We start from the raw sequence: 27,781 nt of genomic DNA on the forward strand, positions 1-27,781 counted from the left end.
CTGAACAAACAGCAACTAAAGTAGAGGAAAAGGTCAGCTGGTGAGCCAAAAGTTTGCCTCCCCTCAGGTGTCCTGTGACTTTGTTTATCTTTTCAATCTGCCCCAAGTCCTCCCTCTGTCCCTCTGGTGTGGAGAGGGGACAGTCCCCAGGGCATGCTCTCTGCTGAGAATCTTGCCATCCAGGAAGGGATTAATCTCAGGCCCTTACCCAGCCTCAACCCTGCATTTCTGAAGCTTGCAATGTTCTGACGTTTCTGAATGTTTACAAAAAGCAGATTATCACCAAATTTTTATTAGGGGAAAGGCAATGAAAAGTAAATTTCTGGCAGCAAGAGATATGCAGGAAGCAAGACAGGGCAACCAAGCCCAGTTCCGATGTCATGTGCTGTGGAGGCACGGGACACCATGTATGACCTCTTACCTCTTCCTCCCATTGCTTGCTGAGGGTTGTGGCTCTAAAGCCTGCAGGTATTCCGGGAGTTACTAGGAGGCTTTGTTTGTTTGTTTTTTTAAAGTAGGCTTCACATCCAGGGTGGAGCCCAGCAGCTGAACTTGAACTCATGATCCTGAGATCAAGACTCAGACACTCAACCTACTGAGCCACCCAGGAGCCCCACTACTCTGAGGCTTTCTACCAACTTGTTTAAAATAAGCTAGTCCTAATATGCCACTGTAAATAAGGTTGCATTTTTACCCATCTTACCTAAGAGTTTCAACCCATATAAGGGCTTTGCAAATACTGACGCAGGTTAAGGAAAAATTACATTTAAAGTGATGCTTTAAAAATCTAAAGAATAAGTTTGGCTTTGTTTTAATTGTTAGTTTGTGGAATATTCTTGGTTTGGGGCAAGAGAAAATCTGTGCCGGCAGTGATAGCTATAAACTCGGTCATAAATTTACGTTGGTTGGGACCAACGTGGGGGATAATCACCCTAACGTGAGTGAGTGCTGCCACTGGTCCACGAGCTTCAGGCAGAACTCAGTGGGCCCTCACGGGCCTGTCCCACCGGGAGGGGCGCAAGCTCCCAGGGGTCACACCGCTGACAGGACACCACTACTCGGTGCCAAACAGTGGGGTAAGGGTCTCGGGGACTCTGCTGCACAGAGCTGCAAGGAGACACACGTGGGTTAGGGGCTCTAGGACAGGAGCGCTGAGCCCAGACAACCCTTGTCCGGCTGGGGAGACAGAAATGAGGGGTGGAGGCCCGCGGCACACCGAGGCCCCGCCCCTACGCCCCTTCCTCCTGGGGGAAGGCTCGGGTGTCCTCGTCTCCCTCTCAGCCTTCTCCTGGTCCTGCGTCGGGTCGGTCAGATGACTTGTCACGTGCTTCCTTTCTTTTAAAAAAAGGTGATGTTAAAGGTCATCTGGTTTGGATTTTAAGTTGTAACCAACAGCACAGCGTGATTTCTCACAAACCCCACCTTCTCCACAACCAAAGGATGTTTATAACATTTTATTTCACTGAGCACTCCAGAGCTGATTAATTCCCGCAGGTGAGAGCAGGAGGGCTGGGGGGCCCAAGGACAGGGCAGAGAAAGGACACACGGGGACACAAAAGCCGCCCAAGCTCCAAAGCACAAGGCCCCGGCCTCCAGGAACCCGCACACATCACCGCCCGGCCGGCCCCGCCCCCTCCCCAGGAGCCCATCTCCCGCCCCTCCCCCTCCCCAGGGCTCGTCGACCCCGCCCCCTGCCCCTCCCCACGTGCCCGCCCCGCCCCTTCCCCAACCCTCCCGCCCCCCCTCCCCCAGGGCCCACCCCCTGCCCCTCTCCTCCCCACGGGTCCACCTCTTCCCCCCGCCCCGCCCTCCCCCCCGGCCCCGGCCTGCCCCCTGCCCTGCCTTCCTCCCGCCCTCCCCCAGCTCCCCGCTCCACTTGGGCCCGAGCTCTTCCCCTCCCCAGGTCTGCCCCTGCCCCCCGAGCCCTCCTCCTCCCAACGGGCCCGCCCCCCCGACCCGCCACCGTCCCGCCCACTCTCCTCCCCACAGGCCTCCCCTTCCCCGGGCCCGCCCCCTTCCCCGCCCTGGGCGCGCGGGGGCGCTGCTCCCCCGCTCCGTGCTTCCAGCCTCTCTAGGCCGCTCCTCTCCACTCCCCGCTAGATCGCAGGCTTACCACGCCAACCGGAGGCGGCAGGCCTGGGGTGGGGGAGGGGGGGGCATTCCGGGCGAGCCGCCCGCGCACGCGCCGTAGGCCAACGTGGGCGTGGCTGCGGGCTCAAGGGGCGGGGCGGCTGAAGGAGCTCGCGGCCATGCAGGCCCACGGGGACCGCGCCGCGGCGCCCCACGTGGTAGGTGCCCGGGCCGCGGGGACCACCTCGGCCCCTCCTCCTGTCCCCTCCCCCCTCTCTCCGTCCCCTCCCCTCCTCTCGTCCTCTCCCCTCCTCTCGTCCTCTCCCCTCGTCCCCTCGTCTCCTCCCGTCCCCTCCCTCCCCGACTCCCCTTTGTCTCCTCTTACCTCCAGCCTCCGCTCTCTCTCTTCCTCCTTCCCTGTCCCTTCTCCTCACCCCCACGTCGCCTACTGAGGGTCACCACTTCCCAGGAGCTTTCCTAGGGGGGTCTGTACCCAAAGCAACCTCCAGCAGAAGAGTGCCAACAGAACTTAATTACGACCCATCTTTGACGGAAATCCACATTGTTTTCTATTGTAGATCTTGGGGACATTAAAAACATGCTTTCCTTTTTTCTTTTCCATTAAAGAATAATGCTTACTTTAAAAGTAAATATGTGGGGTGCCTGGGTGGGTCAGTCGATTAAGCTTCTGACTTGGGCTCAGGTCATGATCTGGTTTGTGAGTCCAGCCCCTAGTTGGGCTCTGTGCTGACAGCTCAGAGCCTGGAGCCTGCTTCCGATTCTGTGTGTGTCTCTCTCTGCCACTACCCTGCTCTCTGTCTCTCTCTCTATCACTCGCAAAAATAATAAACACTAAAAGGAAAGTAAATATGTGAGTAAATTAGGTAACCACTTTTTGGCTAACAGATTCAGGCAAGGTTCTCGCTGTTGAATCAGATCCACAGAGTAAAGAATTTGAATTATATTTTCAATCTATGAGTTTTTCAAAACCGTATTCAGATTTAGTATTTTTATAATCCTGTCTATACTGCAGGTAGATACTGAATACTCACGTATGTGCATATCGTTTGTGCCCATGCGTATGTGTATGCATATGCACTGTGTACACACACCTGGATGACCGTGTTCTGTCTTCTTGTGTAGGAATTTGTCCACTCCTCATTAGGGTATAAACTCAAGGGTTAGGGTAGACTGTAATTTCTGTCTTTGGGTATTTCATATTGCTTAATGTGGTAACGTACAAAATTAAGATAATTCCAGTAATCAGCTGTTTTGTTGGCAGTCAGGTTTCACTTGTTTTACTCCACACACTTTAGAGATTTTTGTTTGATTTGGGCTGTAGGAGAGAAAGACAGCACCAAACTGTCCTAAACTCAGTAGAGCAAAAGGAGAGAGAGATAGATGGAGGTCACCCCCATTTTCCCAGTACCCACCCCCATACTTTGTTAAAGCCTGTGTCCAGGCACTTGAAAAGAGTTTCTTTGCTGGAGTTTCTCTAATGTCATGGTTCACTGAAAATGCTTACTCCACCAAGAAAAGGACCAATAGATTATTTTTATGAGTGAATTAGAAGATACACAGATGCCGAAATGATGTTTCTGACCAGTGATTGGAGAACACATGAATTTGCCATTGAACTGTGAAAATTTTTTATGCCTTTAATATTTTTGTTTCCTTTTCAAAAGTATCCCAAAGACAATTCAGTGAAATCTAAGACATAATAAATCTTACGGAGCAAAAGAACATTAGAGCTTGGAGAGAAGGAACAGGCACCTTCTGTTTTGGTGACACATTCTTTGGAAGCCTTATTCCCAATTATTCTGTATCTCGGGCCTCGCCCTTTGGAAATGAGCATGGGGCTAATGCTCAGGGTTAACAGGAAAGTAAACCGGAATGGAGGAAAGGCATTATTAGCCCTCACACTTACATTTGTTAATCCACTTCTTTTGAATTGCAGTCTATTATCCTCCCGGTCTACAACGCTGAACTGTGGCTGGACGAGTGCTTGGAGTCTGTTTTGCAACAGGACTTTGAAGGCTCCATGGAGCTCTCGGTTTTTAATGATGCTAGTAAGGTACTTACGAACTTCCTGTTGGTGATTTAGCCCTAGCATGAACAGTCACATCTGTTTTGAGGAAAGCTTCCTGAACTGCCAATGTCCTTGTGCTTTCAGGACAAGTCTATGACTATCATTGAGAAATGGAAAGTGAAACTGGAAAACTCTGGTGTCCTCGTGGTCATTGGAGGACATGATTCTCCTTCACCCCGAGGAGGTTAGTGACCCTGTTTAGTTTATTCAACTGTAAGGAATGGTTTCTTATGACTTGTGTACTTAAACACTGGTAACTTTAAAACAACACTGCCAACTATTTTACTGGTAAAGATGGGGTTATTTGAGAATAGCAGAGAATCCCAACCTAGGACAGGAAAACCTCACCAGAATTACAGGCAAGTCTGGAGAGTAAGGCGGGGAGGCTTTTATAGAGGAGGCGGGAGGTTGGGCGGGGCTGTTGTAAACAGAATGTCCATTGGACTATACTGGGAGCTGGAAGTATGGTGGCTTCTCATTGGCTGGGCTGTTGCCGGAGCAGCAGGAAACCTTCCTGTTGCTGAGTAAGTAGTGTCCACCTGCAAGGTGCCTCTCCTCCTGTTGGGTCTGCGATTGCTAACTAGTGCTGGGCCCACAGCTTCCCCTGCCCATCTCCTAACTCCACTCTACTAAATAAAGTTTCCTTTTATTAACTTTCATAATAGTTTCATGTTCGGGGCGCCTGGGTGGCTCAGTCGGTTAAGCGGCCGACTTCCGCTCGGGTCATGATCTCACGGTCCGTGAGTTCGAGCCCCGCGTTGGGCTCTGTGCTGACAGCTCAGAGCCTGGAGCCTGATTCAGATTCTGTGTCTCCCTCTCTCTGACCCTCCCCCGTTCATGCTCTCTCTCTGTCTCAAAAATAAATAAACGTTAAAAAAAATTAAAAAAAAATAGTTTCATGTTCAAATTCTGGTGAAAAATATCCTAAAAAATGAAGTTTATCACTTTTTCTTTTTTCTTTTCTTTTCTTTTTTTTTTTTTTTTTTTTTTTTTTTTGAGAGAGAGCGCACGCAGGGGAGAACCAGAGAGAGAGAGAGAAGAGAGAATCCCAAGCAGTCTCCGTGCTTAGCACAGAGCCTGATGCAGGGCTCAATCCTATGACCCTAGGATCATGACCTGAGCTGAAATCGAATTGGTTTTTCAACTGACTGAGCCATCCAGGCACCCCTAAAGTTTATCCCTGTTAAGAACCCAGTACACCTGAATTTCTTATTCTTTGGTAAGGATTTGTATGAGACTACCATGCATACTTTACTTATTCAGCCTAACAAAAAACTGGGGTGTTTTTATTTGTAGTGTGATTGATCATAATATTGGTCACCTCTACTTCTTAAAATTCTTTTCTTGTGACATTTGATTTACTTTTATCCAATTTTTTTTTTAATCTTAAAGAACTAGCATTTGGTTTCATTGATTTTCTATATAGTTCTTTTTTCTATTTTGCCTGTTTTCTGTTTCCACTCTGATCTGTATTATTTTCTTTCTTCTGCTTACTTCGGATTTAATTTGTTCACTTACTAATTCTTTTTTTTTTTTTTTTTTTAATTTACTTTTGAAGGAAAGAGAGCATAAGCAGGGGAGGGGCAGAGAGCAAGACACAGAATCCAAAACGGTCTCCAGGCTCTGAGCTGTCAGCACAGAGCCCTACACAGGGCTCGAACTCACAAACCGTGAGATCATAACCTGAGCCGAAGTCGGTTACCTAACCAACTGAGCCACCCAGGCACCTGAGTTCATTTCCTAGTTCTGTGTTGTTGTGTTTTTTTAATGTTTATTTATTATAATTGAGAGACAGAGCATGAGCAGGGGAGGGGCAGAGAGAGGAGGAGACACAGAATCTGAAGCAGGCTCCAGGCTTTGGGCTGTCAGCATGGAACTGGACGTGGGGCTCGAACTCACAAACTGCGAGATCATGACCTGAGCTGAAGTCATACACTTAACCAATTGAGCCATCCAGGTGCCCCACGTAATTCTTAAGGTGGAAGCTGAGGTCACTGATTTGAGACCTTTCTTCTTTTCTAATATAGGCATTTAGTAATAGAAATTTTTCTCTTACTATTGCTTTAGAAACATCACACAAATTTTGATATGTTCCTTTCCTTTTTCTTCAGTTTCAAAACACCTTCTTATTTTGACTTACTGACTCATGGCTTATTTAGAAGTATGTTATTTAGTTTCCAAATATTTGAGGGATTTTCCATATATATTTTATTAATTATTTCTAATGTAATTCCTCTGTAGTAAGAGAACATGCTTTGACTTGAATCTTTAAATTTAGTAAAATTTATTTTATGGCCCAGGTTGTGGCCTGTCTTGGCAAATGTCCCACGTGTACTTGAGAAGGTTGTGTAGCCGATGGTGTTGGATGGAGTTCTCCATAAATGTGAATCAGGTCAAGCTGAGGAGTCTTGTTTAAATCTACTGTGTTCTTGCCAATTTGGGGTCTGTTTGTTCTTTCCATTATTGAGAGGGGGCATTGAAATCTCCCAACTCTGTACATTTGTCTGTTCGTCTCTAGTTTTGTCAGTTTGGGCTTCCAATATTTTGAAACTCGGTTAACGTTTAGGGTTGTTATGAAGAATTGACCCTTCATCATTATGAAATAACCCTCTCTATCTGGCTAATATTCTTTGCTCTGAAATATACATTGTTTCATATTAATTTAACTGCTCTGGCTTTATTTTGACTAGTGTTAATATAGTATATCTTTTCCATCTTTTTAAACTTTTAACCCATTTGTTGAAGGGTACCTCCTTTAAACAGTACCCCCTCCCTGTAGATTCTTATAGACAGCAAATCCAATCTGACCATCTTCACCTTTTAACTGGAATGTTTGCATTAGTTACATTTAATGTGATTAATGATAGCTTTTAGTCTGTCTTCTTGCTATTAGTTTTATATTAGTTGCTTCTGTTTTTTCCCCCTCCTTTCCCTCCTTTTCTGCCTTCTTTTGGGTTAATCAAATATTTTTTATAACAAATGTATTCATATGCCACACAATTCACCCATCAAAGTATACGGTCGAGTGGTTCCTGGTATATTCACAGATCTGTGCAGCCACCCCCACAGTCAGTTTTAGGACATTATCATCACTTCAGATAGGAACCCGGTACCCTTCAGTCATCATCCTCCACACCCTACTTCCCCCAGCCCTGCGCCACCACTAATTTACCTTTTGTGTATAGATTGTGTATAGATTAACCTGTTGTGGAGATTTCTGTATATATGTTTGTAAGGGATGTTGGTGTGTGATTTTCCTTTCCTGTGATGTCTTTGGCTATGATATCAGAGTGGAGCTGACCTCATAGAATGAGTTAAGTGTTTTCCTTTTTTTCTGTTTTTTGGAAGAGTGTGGGAAGGATTGGTGTTATTCTCTAAATGGTAGAATTCATCAGTGAAGCCATCTGGTCCTGAGCTTTTCTTTGTTGGAAGGTTTTGATTACTGATTCAATCTATTTAGTTGTTATAGGTCTGTTCATATTTTTTTTATTTCTTCTTGAGTTGGGTTTGGTAGTTTGTGTGTTTCTAGGAATTTGTCCCTTTCATGTAGGTTGTTTAATTGGTTGGCACACAGTTGTTTGTAGTATTCTCTTAGACTCCTTTTACATTTGTTAAGGTCAGTATTAAGGTACCCACTTTCATTTTGGATTTGGTAATTTGAGTTCTTTTATTGGTCCAGCTGAAGGTTTGCCAATTTTGTTGATCTTTTCAAAGAACCAATGTTTGTTTTCACTGATTTTCTCTCTCTCTCTCTCCCTCTCCCTCTCCCTCTCCCTCTCCCTCTCCCTCTCCCTCTCCCTCTCCCTCCCTCCTTTCAATTTCATTTATTTCTGGTCTGATCTTTATTACTTCCTTCCTCTGCTAGTTTTGTGTTTAGTTTTTTAGCTTCTTAACATGTGAAATTAGGTTAGTGATTTGAGATCTCTTTTATATAGGCATCTATAGCTGCAAATTCTCTCTGAGCACTGCTTTTGTTGTGTCCCACAAGTTTTGGTGTGTTGTGTTTCCATTTCCACATATCTCTGGGAATGTGTCTCAAAGAGTATCTAAGCATATTCTAGGGATATGTCTAAGGATATTCTGTTGTTTTGGGGTAGGGCATCTGTATATGTCTGTTAGGTCTTTTGGTTTATAATGTTGTTCAAGTCTTCTGTTTCCTTACTGATCATCTGTCTAGATGGTCTATCCATTATTGAAAGTGGGGTTTTGAAGTCTTCAACTATTCTAGTAGAACTATTTCTCACTTCTATTCTGTCAGTTTTTGCTTCACTTATTTTGGGACTCTCCTGTTAGGTGTATATGGTTTTATAATTGTTATGTCCTTTTGACTGACCCTTTTATCAATATAGAACATTCTTTGCTTCTAATAATATTTTTTGACTTACGGCCTGGTATCAGTATAACCAACCACCCCTAGAAACCCTTTTGGTTTCTAGTTGAATGGAATATATTTTTCTGTCCTTTCACTTTTAACTCCTTTGTGCCTTTAGATCTAAGGTGAATCTCTTATAGACAGCATTTAAATGGATCAACTTTGGTTCAGGTCATGATCGCACGGTTCACGAATAAATAAATAAATAAATAAATAAATAAACATAACATTCAAAAATAAATATTTTTAAAAAATAAATAAAAGGGTCATGTACTTTTTAAATCTATTCTCCCAATCTTTGTCTTTAATTGGAGCATTTCATGTATTTATTGAAATATGTAATAATTCTTTATGTCTAGTATGCCATTTTGACTCCCTTCTCATTTCCTATTCTGTGTATTTGAAAGTTATTTTCTTAGTGCTTACTGTGGACATTACAATTAACGTAGTAAATTTATGACAATCTAGTTTAAATTAACATCAGCTTAGCTTCAATAGTGTTTAAAGCTCTGCGCCATGCAGTTCTGTACCTCCCACTTTATGTTGTCACAGTTTACATCGATTTCATGCACCTACTGACGTAGATTTATAATCATTGCTCGATGTATTTGACTTTTAGATAAGAAAACATTCAGAGTAAAAATAGAACAATACTGGATTTTATATTTACCTATGAGTAACCTTTATTAGTGTTTTTCACTCCCGCGTATGGTTTCAGCTTATTGCCTGGTGCTCTTGCATGACAGCCGGCAGGACTTCCGTTAGCATTTCTTGTGGGGCAGGCTTACTAGTGACGAGCTCCCTCAGCACTTATTAGATCTGGGAATATCTTAATTTGTCCATTTTTAGAGGATGATTTTGCCAGATGAAGAATTTCTATATGTTATAGGCCTAACAATACATTATTTATATGTTGTGTTATACAATTGCTTTTTAAATCAATTAAAGGAGGAAAGGAAAAATATATATTTATATTCTCTTTTATAATTACCAATTACCTTTGTTGTTGTTGTTGTTGTTTTTTAATGGATTTGAAGTACTCCCTGGAATCCCTTGGGTCAGTCTTTTTAGCCTGAAGAATTTCCTTTAGTATTGTTTATAAGGCAGATGTCTTAATTCTCCTTGATTTTTGAAAGATAACTTTTCCGGAATAGGATTCTTGGTTAACAGCTTTTCTTTTTGAGTACTTTGAGTATGTTACCCCCTGCCTTGTGCCTTGACTGCCCTGAGAAGCCACTTTAGACCCGACCCCTACCCCCTCTACCAGGTGTCTTTCACCACAGTGCAAGAGTGGGTTTCTCCACACTGTGTTGCAAATGGAGCAGGGGCAGGAGCCAACCTGTCCCAGGTTGGGAGTTGGGGGTGGGGGGAGAAGGAGCCCTACTTCTCCACTGTTGGGGACTCAGCCACAGCAACAGGAGCCTGCAGTCAGGGTGACGAGTGCCGATGTCCTGCAGCCCCCAGGATTTCTGTATGTTGGCAAGGGGAAGGGGAACCTGAGTGTCTGTCTAGGTGGGATTTCCTCTTTGGGGAGGGCGGGGTGGAGCAGGTCTTGGTTCAAGTACCACAGACCCTCAATGTTCTTACTGAGTCTCGGTCATCTTCTTCAGTAAATATTTCTTCAATCCCCACTTCCAGAGACTGAATGGCAGTTGGTTCCTCGTGATGTTCACAGGCTTCTATTTTAGGCAATCCATGGGGCTCTGCATGCTGTCATGCCCGGAGCCGGACTCCAATCAAAATTCTTGGTTCTATTTTATCTTCTGTTGGCTTAGTAGCTATAATTTAGTTTTGCTGTTTTAGGGGTTGATTTAGGGTTTTAGTATATATACATCTTCAGTTTACCAAGATCAGCTTTTCAAAGGTCCATCTACACGTGTAACATAAGAACCTTACAACAGTATTCACACGTTTCTCCTCTCTGCTCTTTATGCTACCTTGTCCTGCGTTTTACTTTGCCTGTATTGTAAACCGCACAGGACACTGGCGTTAACTGTTATGAGACATACGTAATAAGAAAGAGAATCACGTTTTTACCCATACAGTCACTATTTGCGCTGCTCTTTCACTTCCAGACCCACATTTCCATTTGCTGTCATTTTCCTTCTGCCCGAAAGACTACACTTCTTGCAGTGGCGGTCTGCTGGTGATGAGTTCCTTACCATTTGTGTGTCCTCGTCTGGCACTTGTGCGGGGGCTGGTGGACCCTGTGATGAGGACATCTCATCACAAGATGCAGGACCTTTCTTTAGTCCTTGTGTGCTGCCCCCAGCTCGCCTCCCATACAGGTGACCTTGCCCTCAGGTAACCATCCTGTACGGCTTCTATCTGCTTCCTCCCTCTCTTGCCTTGCTCCCTTCTTTCTACCTTTCTGTCTTCCTTTGTCCCATGCAATTGCTTCCCCTTTGCAGAGTGGATGGGGAGAAGGGAAGGGGAAGGCCTGAGACTGCTGGTCTTGTGCATTAGTGGGAACAGCCTCTCCTTGCCCTGCTGGTGCCTCCTGAGCCTGCTGTTCTTTGGCTTCATGGTGATGAGGGAGGGATGGCCAGTCAGCTCACCCAAGCGGTCAGCTTCGCCTGAACAGAAGAACCCAGAAGTTCTTCTTAACTAAGTCCCTGGACTGTGGTATTTGGGTTTCCTCCCCTGCCAGGGTACAGCCTCCTTCTGTCTCCTGTAGAGGAAGGAGTCTTACAATTTTCTTTTGTTTCTAAGGCGCTTCTAGTGCTGGGATTAGGTGGGTGGGGTAGACTACCAGTTTGTTGGTGCACTATCTTATCCAACTTAGTTTTTTACAATATCTCTGATTTTCCATTTAGGCGATCTAATCCTGAATAAATGTTATTCTTTCGTTTTGTTGTTCTAATTTATACTTCACTGTTCATATTTTTCTCTTGGGATAAGAAGTCAGGAAGAACAATGTGCGGCCACATTACTGAATCCTTGTATTGTTCCTGACTTAGTGGGAGTGTTAGTGTTTCCGTGTTAAGTATCATATTTATTGTTGCTTTCTGACAGATACCTTTCTCAAGTTAACTTGTGATTCCTAACTTAGTAAGCATTCAGAAAACGAGGGATCAGTATAGAATTTTATTAAATGTCCCTTTGGTATCTGTTAAGGTGATTGCTTTTTTTTTTTTCTCCTAACATATTTATTACAGTGTGTTAGTATTTCTCTTAATAATGAACAGCACCAGAACAAACCTGCAATGACATGATACTGTTTTTATACAATATAATTATTCAGGTTTCTTTAGGATTTTTGCATCTGTAGACATATGGAAAATTGGTCTGTAGCTCTTTGGTGCTTGTTTGGTGACTGGCTTAGGGATAAGAGCAGAAGGCCTTGGACTTGCTGGTAGAGCATTTGTGCAAGCAGTAATCATGTATAGCACAACAACCTTTGTCTCAACCTTCCATATGAACTAGCCCTCCAGCCTGAATGTACATGACAGAAAAAAAGCATTTATTCATTCTCACAAATGTCTGCTTTGAGGAATAACACATTTTTTTTAATACTAGCATTGATAAAAAGAAATTCAGGCATACAGAAAGGTCTACAGTGAAACCTAGAAGCCCCACACCCTGGAAGCAACCAGTGTTTTTTGGTTCTTATTTGATTTGTTTGACCCACATGTGTGAGTTAGTGCTCACTGTGAAAGAGGAAACGTTCAGCTGCTGAAGTGCTCCTCACCACACTTCCTGTGTTCCCCCCTCAGGGAGTTTGTTTGTTATAATATAGTCATATTTTCAGGGTGTGTAATCTTCACATTCTGTTCTATAACTTTTTATTTTACGTGCTTTAATAATAAGTTGATGCTGACACTTTAGACCTTGTAAAGACAGCACTTGCAGTATAACAGGTGAGTGACTATCGTTCACCGCAGACCTTGTGCTGGCTCAGACTCAGACCTGGGTGCCTCTGCGGCTGACTCCATGCCGGGCCCTGGGGGCTCCCAAGTGTTAGGGTCTGTGGAGCCTGTAAAAACATTCTGTCTTGTTCTCTTCTGCTTTCTACACTTGCCATTGTTTGGTTTCCTTGCTTCTCTTTTTCTTTTATTTAATTTTTGTCTTATAAGTGTTATTTAGTGTTGCTAGAGTAGTCCTTAAAGTAAATTTTCCATATCTGGTGTGTAGATGGTAAAATGTTTAGAGTTTTTACATGTCTAAAAATGTCTTCATTTTGTACTTAGGCTCAACTGACAGTTTGGCTGGGTATAGAATTCTACATACAAAATAATTTCCCTTAGAATTTTGAAGGATTGCCTCATTATCTTCTGGTGTCCTCTGGTTTTGATAAGAAATCTTATGACAGTCTGACTCTTTAAAGGTATCTTTTCTGAAAGTTTTTAAGATTTTTGTCTTTACATTTTGAGTTTGAAATTTATAATGCTGGGTCAAGGTATCATTGCTTTTCATTCACCCTCTGCTTTTATACTGAATGATTAGCTTTACATTCTTAGCTTTAATTGTAATATATTGGGCTTCCTTTAGCTTCACTTTAAAGTTTTTGTGTAAGACTTGAAAATAGCATGTCTGCATACACTGCTGGGTTGGAAGAGGAGGTCCAGATGATGAGGCTGAAGCTGGAGGACAGGCCGCTGAAGGTTTTAGGAGTGTGTCCTTCTTTAAATAGTGGGCCTCAGCTTTGGTTACATGTGAGAAGCACCTGCGGAGTTTTGGGAGCCCTGATGCCTGAGTCCTACCCTAAGATCTTCTCAAGTGATTGGTTTGGGTGCAGCCTCTGCACTGGGATTGTGGACACTTGTGGACACTTCCTGAGAGAGGCTGGGGTGCATCCACAGTTGAGAATTAACCTCAGGAGTAGTGTGGCGCCAGCCCCTCTCCCTCATGGGCGGTCCTCAGGGAACCTTGCAGCTCTCCTCATATTTCAGGGGTGGGCAGGGTGAAAGTTTGGGATCCCTCTGGATCCCCTCCTGTAGGGCCAGAGAAGTGTTGGCTCTGTTACTAGTTCTGTTCAGACTGGCATGTGACTTTCCTTTCAGGGTGGACAGGTAGTCAGGGTGCAGGGTAGGGTTTGTGTTTCAGCGTGGCAAGGTGTGAGCAGGAGAGGTGTGAGTGGGAGGGACGTCCACTCTTCCCAGATGCTTCTTGCCCTCGAAGCCCCTTCCTGTCCTATTTCCTCTCTCTGCTCAGTCTGCCAGTTTTGGTGGTCAGGAGGCTGCCCTGGTCTCCCCTGGTCTCACTCCTGACCCTCACGTGTGTGCCCCTGGCATGACCTCACAGAGCTCTCCTGGTCTTCTGGGGCAGGTGTGCTGATCCTTGCTGGACTTGCTGGTTTACTCCAAGTTCACAGAGGGGCCCTGAACCCAAGCTGTCTCCGCCGGAGCTCGCAGGGTCCACCCTCGAACAGAGCTAACCTCTCTGAACACTGGCTGTCTGCAAAACAGTGTGCTGCTTCAACGCATAGCCTCCGAATCCCCTTGCCTTCCCCTTCTGCAGCGTCCTGCCTGCACTGTGTCTTTGTCTTTGTGTTTCCAGGCCAAGGAGAGGGTGGATGTTCACAGAGGTGAGTTAAGAGGTTGAGTTCACAGAATGAAACAGATACTTCTCTCCCAAAAAGTGCCCCTGACCCTGCACCACATCCCTCACAAACAGCATCCCATACCCTACTTTGGAGAGCAGGAAAGTGTAAACACTTTAGAAAAAATTTAAAACCACAAATGGTCATTAAAATTGGTCACTTAAAAGAAAACTTTTTCTCCTGCTATTTTATAAAGTTCATATGGAAAGACCAGTCTTTGGCACTGCCTCTAGGTGGCCCTGCCTTCTGGGGCAGAAGACTGGGCAGGAGGCAGCCAGGTGCCCCCCCCCCGCCCTTCACCTCTCTGTGCCTCAGTTTCCTTTGCAGGCAGCAGGTGCCTGTCCCATTGTTGAGAAGACATAGGTGCTAGAGGAGTGTCAGGACCTGCCCCATTCTTTTTTTTTTTTTTTTTCCTCTTTTCAGTTTATTACATGAAGGAGTTACACTAGTCCAAGTTAAAAGCAGACCCCAAATGGTTACATTATACAAGCTGTGAGGTTTTTAAACTTGTGACAAGGGACAGAAGGGAACTTCTCATTGCAAGGAAATCCTCACTTCAGCTTCAGTGAGCCAAAAGCACTTAAAACCCATGAACCTTCAGCTGGTCGTCCTTAGCCAGTCCAATCTCTACAAGGAACTGGCATATGTTCTTACACTGGTCACCCTGTAGCTGAATTACCTCTCCATGTTCTGGATGCTCAATTACAGTACCACTGCAGGTAAATTTCTTCTTAAACACCTTCGCTAGTTTCTTTTTATCATAATCATTAGCGCTCCCTTGGGAAGTAGGAAGGGCCTTCCTGCCATTTCTCTGTTGAATTCTTACACGGATATAATCCTCGTGCCAGCAGGAAGCAGATCATCACCCTTACTTGCATCAGCAGAGGGGTCGAAAGAGTGGAGGTTCTGGATAGCGGACATAAAATACGATTCCTTTTCCTCGGTGGAAAGGGCCTGTAGAAGGCGGCAGCGGGAGAAGGTGGGCAGTGGGGACGGAGTGTCGGGAAGCGAGGGGGCTCAAGGGGGAGGCTGCTGAGTTCTCAGTGGGGCTCAGTGACTGGGGCCAGGACCTGCCCCATTCTTGTCATCCTGATCCTCCCCATGATCTCATGCCTCCAGAAGACGTTCTGGTTTTTTCCCCAAATGATTTCTTACTCGCATTGTCTTTAGTTTGTTTGAGATAGAAAACTTTAAAAAATCAGTTACTGTAGAACATCTGTTTCAACTTGCATCTGAAATGTGTGTAAACGAATTGTGGATTTTGAAACTAGTCTGAACATCCTTTCCAAATCGTCTTTTACTAAGATGTTTTGTATCTTCCATAGTTGATAAAATAAGTTGAAGGCATTTTGGTGGCTGGTGTGATTGCTTCTCTGACCTCCATCTTAGAAACAAGTTTTGTTTTTCATAAAATGTTTCCACAGATTAGATATAACTTGAGTCGTGTCACATTTGTATGTATTTTGTCAATTAAGAAAAATCAGTTGTAATAGTGTGAAGAAGTGGAGGCAATCTGCTGTCACTTTGGAGACGGGCAAGGCAGAGTCATGGGGGCCGTAACACACGAGTGTGGGATGGAGTTAATTTGATTAGATCTGAAAGGGCAGATCTTCCTATAATGGTATTTTCTTAAGCAGGAAAAGTTACATTGACTATTGGAGAGCATAAATCCAAAGTGTTTCTTTTTTCAGGAGTGCTGAGTTATTTAAATTGGATTAAGATTCACTTATTATTTCATATCATAACAGAGCAAAACATTTCTTAACAATGCGGTCACTTACTCAAATGAAAGTACAGCACAGTTCCGCCCTCCCCAAGAGTGAGGACACCAATCCCGCCAGGGCTGCGTTTTTTTCCTGCTGTGACCATGACAACCAGCTGCGTCCCTTTGTGACAGCCCCTCAGACAGCAGGCCCTGGCACAAACATTTGACATTCTTCAAGGCAGTAATATTAAAGCAAATTCCTTGTCTTTGCCAAACATAGGACTCATTGTGAGGAACTTCCAGCTTCCTTAGTGAGACATTTTCCTCCATTATCCAAATTCTGGGGTTTGATTTGTACCCCTTCTGAAACCTGACTCTACTGAGCAGCTTTTTAAACAGAACTCCTGCTAGTTTAAATGTGACTGTGGGCCGTCTCTTCCCATTTTCATCTTCTTCATACGGCTCTTGGGTTTCGACCGCGTGAGGCCTTTCCCTGGGTTTGCTGTGCTTGACGGTGATGATGGCGCTTTCTGCAGCTGCCGGTGCGGCTGCCAGGGGCCCCCCTTGTGCCCTTCTTCTCTGCTTATTACACCTGTGGCTCTTTGAGATCTGGGACCGGTCTGCCAACCGGTTGGCGTTGGCTAAGCTCTAGGATTCATGCTAAGATTGAGCTGCCACCTTGCGTGGAAACAGCCTGCACCAGGGCACCGGTGCAGGGAGACTTCCTGGAGCTCGAATTTGCTCAAACCCCCAACTGAGCAGCTGCCTTCTCCCCCCCTCCTTGGAGAGGTGCTGTCCTCAGCACAGAAAACCCAGAGCTCTAATGTGGCCTGAGGCAAGTGCGCTGCTGTGTCCCTGGTGCCAAGGAACCTGGTCACGTCGCCTGAGCCTGATTATTTGAAGGGATTTATTGTTTTACCTCCGCACACATCTGTTTCACTTCGTGCGACTTTCCTCCGTGGCACCAAATCTGTAACCAGATGGTTAACTCGACTCAGGTGTTGGCAGCCTCTTTTCTGTGGAGCGTGTATCTGTGCCCCTGAGGCCCCTTCGGCCCCTCTAAATCCTCCCATAACCTGCCCTGCCCTCCGTCCGGACTCAGCTGTCTCAGCTCAATTTGCTGACGCTCCTTACTGGCCAGGCCTGCCTTCCAACCTGCTGCGGACAGCCCGGTGCTCCCCACACCGTGGCAGGCTGTGGCTTCTGCTCTTTCTCCTGGCGCTACCCCAGCATGGCTCAGTGGGCACGCAGCCACTTTTTCCAACCCAGTTGTAAGTCGTAATCACTTTGAAGCCAAAGACTTTTTAAAACATCTATTAAAACATAACATCCGGGACAGCTGCGGGGCTCAATCGGTTCAGCATCTGTCTTCAGCTCAGGTTATGATCTCACAGTTCGTGGGTTCACATCAAGCTCTGTGACAGCGTGGAGCCTGCCTGGGATTCTCTCTCTCTGTCCCTACCCACCCCTCCTCAAAAATAAAATAAACACTATAAAAAAAAAAAAAAAAGAGGGGGCCCCTGAGTGGCTCAGTTTAGCGTCCGACTTTAGCTCAGGTGATGATCTTATGGTCTGTGACTTCGAGCCCCACGTGGGGCTCTGTGCTGACAGCTCAGAGCCTGGAGCCTGTTTCAGATTCTGTGCCTCCCTCTCTCTCTCTGTCACTCCCCTGTTCATGCTCTGTCTCTCTCTCTCTCTCTCAAAAAACAAGCTTAAAACAAAACAAAACAAAACATAACACCCGTAAGAAAAGTGCACTTATCGTAATTGTCCAGTTCAGTTAATTTTCACAAACTGCCAGCACCATGTCACTGGCACCTGGAGGAGGAGCCAACATCACCCACCCTGAGAGACCCCCTTCTCCCTTCTGGTCCTGCCCTCTTCCCAAGGTGACCTCCCGATTCTGGATGAATTTGCCATCCTCGTGCGCTGTGTGAACATCACCCGCGTGCATGGGCAGCCCAGGGATGTCCGTTCTCAGCGTGGTGTGCTCTCAGCTTTTCCGTTCTACGTCAGGGATCTGAGGACAGTCACACCTTGTGAACATGGGGTCTTCGCCTAACAGGGAAGCCCCTAGGTGTGTGCATGTGCAGGCATAGTAAATGCTGGCAGTGACTGGAACCATCACTGAGAGATACATTCAGCTAAGTACTGATAAAGCATCCCGTTCGGCGAGTGCTTAACAGCCAATCACACGCGTGTCACTGCTTCGCACCTACACAGACATTTCCATTCAGTGACGTTTTGATTTTTTGGAAATCTTCCCCAGGGTTAGCTTCATTATACTCTGAATGGTTGCTGAATTTGTTTTCCTCCAGGGAGCAGTCCCTCCTTAACACACTGGGTCTGGGTGGGCTCTTTGCGTCCCAACGTAACACTGACTGTGTCTCCATCCCTAAAGATGGGACACGGTTTTCCCTTCCCTTCCCTCTCACTCTGTCTAAAGACGATTGGATTTTTACCTGCTGGGGTACCATGTTTTGAGCTTCCTAGTAGTATGTGTTACTCTAAGTTCAGGAAAGAAAATACCATCAGAAATTGAATTATAAAAGACCTTTTCTTTTTCTTTTTTAAAACAGTCGGATATTCTAAAAATCAAGCAATAGCACAGAGCTCGGGGTCTTACCTTTGCTTTTTGGATTCGGTAAGTAACTCTTTTGTTTTACTTAAAATGTGTATATATGTAGTGGTTGAATAATTAAATGACCTTATATTTTAGTGTGGTTCTTGAAAATCATTATTCTAATATATAACGATCAGACTTAAAAGTTAAGGTTCATGGGCTCTTGCTGTTAAATTGCAAGAGCACATAATGAGTTAATTAATTTTTGATAAATAGGATGGCATAAAAATACAGAATTACACAGCAGAGAATCGCATAAATAAAACTGAAGATAAACTGGGACAATGTGGATAAACACTTAAAGGATGAACAACCTTAGGGAGACAGAGGTCACACAAGTTATAAGGAGGAAAAGTTCATCAGGAAGGACGGGAGCAGTCAGACTGCAGCTGAACTCTCACAACCTTTTTATCACTTGTGACCAAGGAAACACAAGTGACATTTGTGAGATACGAGCTTTAAAAACCAAGTTAACAGGGTTTTCTGAGGTGCATATATTCAGTATTTGCAAAGTGTGAATTGGGGGCGTCGGCAGCATAATTTTGCATTTTGTATCAAGAACTTAAAAAATGCTCATGCCCTCCACTCCTAGATTTCACTTGTAGGGATCTCAGAAATTCTGAAAATGATTTGTGTGCAGTCTGTACATGGGCATTACTACGTTAAAAAGCATTTTCAGTAACATGACAAATGATTACAATAGGTGAAGAAGCATCACTGAACAGTGTGTATTTCAACCATGGATTTTCTCTTTAATTAGCTTATTTTTTATAATTTTTTTTTTTTTTTTTGAGAGAGAGAGAGAGAGAGAGAGAACGAGAGAGCATACATGTAAGCAGGGGAGGGGCAGAGAAGGAGAGAAAATCCCGAGCAGGCTCCAGGCTGTTAGCGCAGAACCCGATGCGGGGCTTGATCCCACAAACGGTGAGATCATGACCTGAGCCGAGATCACAAGTCGGACGCTCAACTGACTGAGCCACCCAGACGCCCCTCTCTTTAATTACCTGAAAACACACCTTTAGAATGTCTGTCTGCATGCAGTCTCCCCTTGGGCCCCTCTGGGTCTCAGGACGCAGGGTACCCACCTCCTCTGGGCATTCCTTAGGGGGTTGTGTTGAGCAAGGTCAGCTGTGTGTGGGAATTTCTGCTCGTGCTGAATTAATCCACCTACAAACCTACTTTTCTTCTCATACTGGCTCAACCTTTCCCTTCATTACCAGGAACACGGGGTGGGAGTGGGGTGGGGGGAGATTTGGGGAGAAGTTTGCCTGACAGACAGCCCTGCTCTCGAAGACAAGCCCCAGGGCTGTGGTTCCTTTTTCTTAGACTAAAACTCCCTTTCATTCCATCATCTCCTTCCAGACCGTGCCCTGGGACCTGTTTTCACTCTCAGATGGTCTGTCCAACATTTTCCTAAACAAAGACAGTTTCCACTAAAGACAGTCACACCCACCATGGTCCACAGTGTGCTTCTTATGGCCTTTGGGTGAAGGGAGGTGGTGATTTTCTTGTTCTCCTTTAGGGCTGCTCTTTGTGAAATACTGGACAGTGACAACGTGTTCTCTCGAATGGCCATGGATGCGTTGCTGTGTATGTGTTCCAGAATCACTGGCAGGATTCTGGAAGCTCTCTCGGTGTGCAGGCTCCACATGGACAAGGCCAGCAGGACTCGGGAGAAGGAGAGAGGAGGGCTGAAGATGCCCTCTCCTCTCTGATATCCTGTGCAGCTTTCTCTCTGTTCACTGGAGAGTAGGAAAGAAAACGTAGGAAGGCCAAGTTGGACAAGGTGGAGCCCGATTTAGAACAGTGAGGACTGCAGACCAGGGAGGCACTGAATAAACTTGCTGATGGAAGTCAGCATAGCCACCACTGAGCTGGCAGAGGGCAGGGCAGAGAACCAGGTCCCTGAAAGTGCCCTTCCGCAGTGGGCAGGGAGAGGAAGAGCAGGTTGGACGCCTGGCCCCATCACTCCCAGAAACTGTAGGCAGGGAGGCGGGTGAGGGCTCAGAGCCACAAGGTCCCTGCTTCCAGGAGCAGGAAGCCCCCAGATTGGGCATCACAATGTCTCCGTTCTGGGCGTGGGCTTCTGAGAAGATGGTGATGCTGAAGTCTCACCAAGAAGACTTGCCCTGACTCCAGAGATTTGACTTGTTCTCAGGGTTTAGTTGGAAGAAATCAGGGCAGTAAATTTCGGTGAGCTTTGTGGTGGAATTTGCATGACCACCTTGCTGTCCTAGCCAAGGGCCTGGAGGCACAGAAGGGCCCCACAGTTCCTGGCTGAGGGTGGAGTAAGATTAGCAAACAAAAAGTCTGGCTTTTAAAGAAGGTAGCCTTAGGCACATATTGTGCATTAGGCCTGGGGCTTGAGTCCCTGGCCCCTGGAGGTCAGCGGTCTGTGGAAAAAAGGGCTTGTAACAGGGTTTCATCAGGGGGGCCCTGCGCTTCCTCCCCAGGGGTACCCCGCCACTTTCCGCCACCGCAGAGAACCTGTCTGCGCCTGCTTCCCAGGGGACCCCGGCAGTGGTTAGCCACCAGGGAACAATCTGTCCTGGATAGCCACAGCCCCCAGCAGGGGCTGCAGGCCCGAGGGGATGGCTCAGGGGATGCTCTGTCTTCCAGGAGGTGTGTTGGTATCCTTAGTAAAGGACAGAGACAGGCCGTGCGCCTGTGCTGCCCTCCGGTGTGGGGATGTGCCTTTGCTGCCCCTGGCGCCTTTTCTCTGTGCACCTTGGTTTTATTTGTTTAGTTTCTGATCTTGTTGGGTTTGCTTCATTTCTAATGCTCATTACATTTCAGCCTTTCTTTTCACTTTCTCATGTAAGGTTTAAGACGATTCATTTTCTTGTGGTGACCGTGGTGGGTGCCCCTCAGTCCTGAATAGCATGGTACACTTTTTAGCTTCCGTTGTGATTTCTTCTCCTTTTTAAGTGTAGACCTCAGGATTTCAGGAGCAGAGAGCTGAGTCAGTCACGAGCCTTGTTCAGGACACGCTCTCACCATGTGTCGTGCGTGTGTGGTCTGGTCGCTGTCTTGACTGTGTCTCCTAGAGCTAGAGCCAGCTCGCGCTCTGACCCTACCCCTGCGGAGCTCTGGTATTTATACCAATCTGGAAAAGTTCGTTAAAAATTTCAGTTGTTTTTATGCGAGGAGTATCAGGCCGTGTGTGATATTTTAAAACTTAACGTTGTTAAGATACATCCATACTGTTGTTGCCAATCTTTATAGTTCATTCAGGTTTTAAAAAGTGAGGTGAAATTTATATACTGTGAAATGCAGGATTTCAATGTGAAAATTGTGTATAAGGTGAACAATTTGGTGAGTTTTGACAACTGTGTACCCCTAACACCCCAGTCAAAATACAGAATGTTTCCGCCACCCAGAATGTGGGCCAGAGAGCACTGCGTGGGGCTCGAATCTGCAGGAAGAATCACACAGCGTGCCCCCTTGTGTGTAGCTTTTCGCTCACCATAACGGTTCTCCGTGGCATTTTGTATGTCGGCAGCTTATCTTTTTATTATCTGTTGTGGGGACGTGCCACAATTCGTTTTTATGCTGTACTGTTTACTGACATTTGGGCAGTTTCCTGTCTGGGTTATTTTAGCGAAAGCACCGTGAACATTCGCATCCAAGCCTTTTTGTGGACTGCGTCTCCACAGCGCCTGGGAACATACCAAGGGGTGGAGTTGACAAGTCATAGGGTGACACTTGCTTCGCCTTCAGAGAACCTGCCGAGCACAGAGGCTGCCCTGCGCCCGCGTGGCGGCTCTCCACCTTGCGGTGCCGCGGACGCTGTCGGCCTCAGTGCCAACTATTCAGCAGACGTGCCGTGCGTCTCGTGGCCGCTGTACTTAGCGCTTTCCTGCTGCCGATGATGTCGAGCACCTCTTCTTGGGTTTATTGGCTGTTCATTTCTTTTGTGAAATGTCTCCAAATCTCTTGCCTTTTTTTTTTTTAATGGGCCATTCATCTTGTTACTAGTTACGAAAGTTCTATATTTTGGATGCAAGTCCTTTGTCAGATTCCTGTACTGTAAATATTTTCTCCCCACTGTCACTTGCCTTCATATTTAATGGTGTCTTTTGACAAGCAGAACTTCTAAATTTTATTGAACTTCAGTTTAGAGATTTTTTTCTTTTATACTTATTTTTTTTCTAAGAAATCTTTGCTTGCCCCAGAGGAGAAACTATTGTCATATTTTTTTCTAGTAGCTTATGGTTTTTACTTTTATATTCAGATCATTGTCTATCTCACACTAATTTCTGTGTGCAGCAGGACTCAAGGCTAGTTGGTGTTTATGTGGGGACTAGGTCACAGCACGCTTCGTAGAAGACACTGCCTTTTCTCCGTGGAGTTGCCCCAGTGCTCCTGCCGAAAGGCAGTCGGCACACCAGTGCGGGTTCATTTCAGCCCCTGTCCCGTCCTGTTTGTGTGCAGCCCGCACAGCACTGCACGCACCGATGGAGCATCCCCTCCCCTCCCCCCCTCCCCACCCCTCCCCCCACAGCACAGACCGTGCTGTGTCTGGTCATTTGGCGAAGGTGGCATCTGGACAGTGGGAGCTCTGGCAGGCCCTCATGAGCTCTCTCATGGATTGCCTCTTTAGCCAGCCTTTCCTGTGGGCACGCCAGGGTCTGTGGGGGAGCGGGTCCTTGGTCGGGAGAAGGTGGTTGTGGTCTGCAGTGAAGGCAGGGAGCTGAGTGGAACTTGACCACAGGTGGTACATAAAAATGAAATGCTTTAGCACAAAGAGGGCTTCTAAGACCCCTTTGCTGGGTTGCATTTTGGCTCGTTGGCCACTGGGACACAGTCTGGTGGCAGCTCCCAGGCTGCTGCTCAGATGGTAGTTCATTCATTCATGTGCCAGGGGACAAGGGGTACAGCAGTCAACGAATCAGACCAGAGCGGAAGCCAACGTCTCCACTGTGACATCAGGCCCTGTGGCCTTCTCGCCTCCTACTGCCTCCACGGACCCTTGCGCACTGTCTCATGCACAAGCCAGGCCCATGTCCCCTCCAGCTTCTCAGCGAGGCCCAGGAGGAGCTCCACCCCCTGCCTGCACACAGGATGCCCTGCTCACAGCACTCGCCACCTTGCAGGCGCCTGCCATGGACATGGTGTGCCTTGGCCTGGGCCCTCACGGTTCAGGACACTCTGTAGAAGGGGCTTGTGTGCGCTGTGAGCTTGAGGGGCACTGTTTCCACGTACTTCGGTCTTTGTGTCTTTCCTACAGGTTTGTGAAGTTTGTGCTGTGTTGGTGTTTTCTTTGAAGCAGTTGTAGGGAGATGTTGCAGTCTTGCTTTCTGCATTCACTTCCTAGTCAGTATAAACAAATGTGATTATTTTTGTGTGTTGATCCTGCAGAACTCCCTTTTAGCTCTAGGTTTGGGGCTACATTCCTGAGGATTCCCTAGGTAGACAGTCGTGCCACCTGCAAATAAGGACAGTTTTATTTCTTCCTCTCCTGTCTCTGTGCCCCTCATCTCCGCTCTTGCCTCACTGCACCGAATAGACCCTGTGCTGTGCTGGGTGACAGCAGCGCCCTTGGCTTTCCAGGATCCTGCGCGGAACCCTCTGAGCACTGCGGGCCACGTGCTGGCTGAGAGCTTTGCGCGTGAATAGGTGTTGGGGTTTGCCTCATGTTTTTTCTGGGTCAGTTGCGATTTGTTGGTTTTTAAAATATGTGTGTTACTGAAGATTTGTAAGATTTTTTTCCATAGTTTTAGAATTTGGAATTTTTCTGATTTGGAAATGTTCTGATCTGATTTTCTGATCGTTCCTGGAATTTGGTGAGCTCTTTCAAAGCACAGCCTCAAGGTTTTTTTCAAATAGATAAATTTTCCTGTATTAGCTTCTGGTTTCCTCTTTTTCTATCTTGTTTTTCCCTTTTGGGTCTCTTGTGCTCGAATGTTGGGTCTTACAGTCTGCTCATCCCCTTGGCATTTCTATTTCCTTCTAATTTTGCATCTTACAGTTTGACCTTCCAGCTGTGAGCCATGACCACCGACTCCATCCTCGCCGTGGCTTTTAGGAGTGGGATCTTTTGCTTCCAGGTCCCGTGCCTGGCGTGCCCCTGTTTTGTCTGCTGCCCCAGCAGCTCCAGGGGCAGCCGCTTCTCTCTGCTTCCCAGGCCCTCTGAGATGGGTTCATGGCTTTTTTGTTTGTTCGTTGCTTTCTGCCCCCTGGGAGGCTGGGCCGAACTGTCCCAGGGCCGAGGCGTCAGGTGTGTAGTCCTGGGGCCCAGCCCTTCCGTTCACACACGGGTGGCCTCTGCTGGGCCCCACGGCAGGCCTGTGATCCAGGTGTCCTTGGTTTCTGGTCCCTTCTCTCCCAGCCTCCCCCTTTCCTCAGTCCTCCTGACAGATCAGGGGATCTTCCTGGTGCACTTGTGGCGAGTTCCTGGAGCATGGAGTTGGGCCTGGGGACCACTGGCTGCTCTCTCCTCGAGACCCTGCATGACCGTGGCCTTTTGCTGCTCTCTGGGCGGCCAGCGTGTTCAGTGGAGGTGTTGGTGGTGCTGGCGGGGACAAGTGGCACGACACAGACCTTGGGCCTGCTCCCTTTAGCATGCTGGAATCTGCTTCCCTCACTGCGGGAGCTCTTAGGTCATGCTATGGTCGTCAGAGGGCAACCCGGGGCCTTGCCCACCTCACCCAGAGTGGGGATCCACATTGAGGACGAGAGGCTTCCGTCAGGCCTGGCTCTGGCCTTCCGTCAACACAGTTAGATCCTCCAGAGTGGTCTCATTCATGGGGGTCATTCCCTGGACTGTCCCCACCCCTTCCTTCCATTCCTTCCACACAGGTAGCCCCACCTGTACCCACTGAGCAGACGTTTGTACCAAGCAAGTCTGTCGTCCCGTGAAACCTGTCTGTCTCAGAGATGTGAGGAAGGTGGCTGTGGGGGCTCCTGTGCCCATGCCCATGACACGTCTCGGGCCTCCTGCATGACCCAGCCTTTCTCTGTGGTCCTGTTGCTGTTCAGAAAACTGCACGCCTCCTCCAGCAGGGCTGTGTGCTTAAGTTAGAAGCGGGGACGGTGGCTGTTACTGAGTTGGCCACGGCGGGATTGGTGTGCAGAGTAGTCCCTCCAAAATACAGTGCCACGTGCTTAAGGGGATCTTTGATTCGGTCTTTTCTGAGTGAGTTTCCCAAGAAAGAGAGCAGAAGTGTTTGGACACCCACCTTGGTGCTGTCATAGTGCCCAGAGGGCACAGGGCTGTGTGGACAGAGCGTGGCCCTCACTGGAGTGCCCGCAGGCCACCTGCCCAGGGCCCCCACGAAGGCCTCAGCATACGGAGACTACGTGGGCCTCGGAGCCTCTTTCGCTACAAGCTGGAGGGCTGCTTTGCCTCCTGGACACATCGGAGCCCTCATATCCTGGGCAGTCTTGGACCCTCAAGTTGTTGGCTCTGTGCTTACCGTCTTTCACCTTTGAGTCCAAATGGGCGTGTGGAACCCAACAGGGCCCTGTGTCAGGTGGCCCCAGTGTCTCCAGGGTTTGACGCGCACAGTCAGGCAGAGCGGGAGGTCCTGTGACTCATTTGTGAATGCCAGAAAGTGATTTGAACCACTTTTGCCGTGAAGCATTTTGTCCAAACTGCTAGGAAGTAGCAATACTGACTGATTCAGAGGCTCGCGGTTCATGTTTCTGTTTCCCTCTAGTTCTGTCCCGGGCATTTGGGGAGGGTGGAAGGTTGAGGCAGACGGAAGGGGGCTGAGTGCCTACAGGGCTGGGACTGGAGACCTGGCTCTGCTCGGAGACTTTGGAGAGCAAGGCATTTGAGCACAGGTGTGGCTGTCACTGAGAGGCCGCTGGGTGGTGGTGTTTGCTCTATTTAGAGCGGCCCACCAGCCAGTAACTTGTTAGACACGCCTGTTGCCAGCAGGTCAGAAGGTTTGTTTTTTCTCCTCTCTGCATCATGTGCCCACCGATTTTTATGTCTCACTTACGGGGTCATTCAGAAAAGAGTATTGTTGTCCGCTCCGTAGAATGTGCTGCGACTTTAGAAAACAGGCAACGTCACGGACTCAGGTCTGCGACAAGCAGAGCCAGCTGGGTGCCAGGCCTGCAGATGCTTGCTTTTCCGACTGAGCGTCAGCTAGAGATTTCGGCTCCACAGGCGAGCGGGGGTGGGCGGGGTGGTGAGCTACTCCTGCCCGAAGGAAGCAGGAGAAAGCAGGAGAGAGAGGTGCGGGGCCTCTGGACTGGCGCCTCACGGCCTCTGAGTCATCTCTGGTCTCACCGATACTGGCATGCAGGGTTTCGTGTGAATAGGTTCAGAACTGAGGTGAGCTTCAGCAGTTCGCACGCCAAAGTCCTTTTGCCGTTTTATAAAGTCATCCCTTTTATTCTGTCTTAAACAATGTGTCTGGTAAATACACGCTCCCCTCCATTCAAATAAACAATTGGCAGAAAACTCAAAGTTCTGTTTAAAGGTTGTTTTACGGACTTTATCAACTGATGGGAGTGTGTTGATGCCTGTGTGGTACTCGGCCTCTGGGGGTATTTGCTAGGACCTGGCTTGCAGCCCCCGTTGTGCTGCCAGGGCAGGGGCAGCGCTGGGGGCCGGTCAGGGTGGCCACCTCCCGCCCCCGCCCGCCTCTCCTTCTCCAGACACACCAAAGCCTCTCCTTTCTGGGCTTCCTCTCCTCCTCTTTCCTGAGAAATAAATTATGGGCTCTGTTTTAGACCCGAGACCGGGAGGGCGTTAGCTGGGTCAGGAGCTGGGCCACGTGATCTTAGCAGTGACTCTTCCCCAAAAGGCTCGCCTGGATCCTCTGAGAAGCGGACAGTGTCTGTCTCCTGGTTTGATGGGCAGCTGCAAATCAGTGCTGCTCTGGGGGGCGGGGTGCCCACTTGTGCTCTTGGAAGGAAGAGAGATTCCTTCTCGGCACTCATGAAAGGCCTCCCTGGAACAGACAACAGTTGAGGAAAGGGCCGTGTGAGCCCAGAAGTCTCCGCACGTGTCCGCTCACACTGTTCACGGGAGCCACACTCACTGCGCACGTGTCCGCTCACACTGCCACACGGGAGCCGCATGCAGCTGTTTGTGTGCTGGTTGACAGGCTCCAGCTCTCGCCGAGCGCCACTAACCATGATTTCTTACAGAGACTCAGGCCCCGGACAGCAGTGAGCCTTTGAGCTATTTTCTGTTTGTGTAGCGTGTTTTCGTTGTGAGGCTTAGGAAAGGGGGAGGACCCGGGTGTTTGCCCAGCTGCTCCCTCGAGCGCCGGTCCTGAAACCCCGCCGGCCAGGGGGAGAGCTTGCTGCAAACGTGGGTTGGGACCGCTGCGAACGAAAAGACCCCAGGCCCCGCAGGCAGACTCTGTCTGCCCTCACAGGCTTCCAGACACTTCCTTCCGCAGCCAGCCAGCCCCGGT

General features: G+C 47.5%; 1 protein-coding gene, 1 long non-coding RNA gene and 1 pseudogene across 12 annotated transcripts in view; 1 reads left to right on the forward strand and 2 right to left on the reverse strand.

The window, feature by feature from the left end:
• Nucleotides 1–795: 795 nt before the first annotated feature.
• LOC128774174 (uncharacterized) lies at nt 796–2,860 on the reverse strand. Its single transcript, XR_008418608.1, has 2 exons — nt 2,710–2,860; nt 796–1,335 (listed from the first exon to the last, which is right to left on the reverse strand). It is a non-coding gene; the product is annotated as an uncharacterized LOC128774174 (long non-coding RNA).
• The window catches only part of B3GNTL1 (UDP-GlcNAc:betaGal beta-1,3-N-acetylglucosaminyltransferase like 1), a 93,023-nt gene continuing 67,404 nt past the window's right edge, over nt 2,163–27,781 (forward strand). For 9 of the 11 annotated variants that reach the window (XR_008418599.1, XR_008418600.1, XR_008418601.1 and 6 more), the window contains exons 1-4: nt 2,163–2,288; nt 4,028–4,144; nt 4,244–4,343; nt 18,358–18,422. Coding sequence is in view for 3 of the 11 variants with exons in the window: in XM_053892423.1 (XP_053748398.1) it covers nt 2,250–2,288; nt 4,028–4,144; nt 4,244–4,343; nt 18,358–18,422 (321 nt within the window). In the remaining 8 variants the exon portion in view is untranslated. Of the gene's footprint in view, nt 2,289–4,027; nt 4,145–4,243; nt 4,344–18,357; nt 18,423–27,433; nt 27,531–27,781 lie in introns of those variants that run through there. The other 2 variants (XR_008418606.1, XR_008418607.1) reach the window with 2 other exon arrangements.
• On the reverse strand, nt 14,472–15,141 carry LOC109276726 (eukaryotic translation initiation factor 1-like; annotated as a pseudogene).

Source organism: Panthera pardus, unplaced genomic scaffold, assembly GCF_024362965.1.
Source record: "Panthera pardus isolate Hobbes unplaced genomic scaffold, ASM2436296v1 HiC_scaffold_3, whole genome shotgun sequence".
NCBI classification, from domain to species: domain Eukaryota; kingdom Metazoa; phylum Chordata; class Mammalia; order Carnivora; family Felidae; genus Panthera; species Panthera pardus.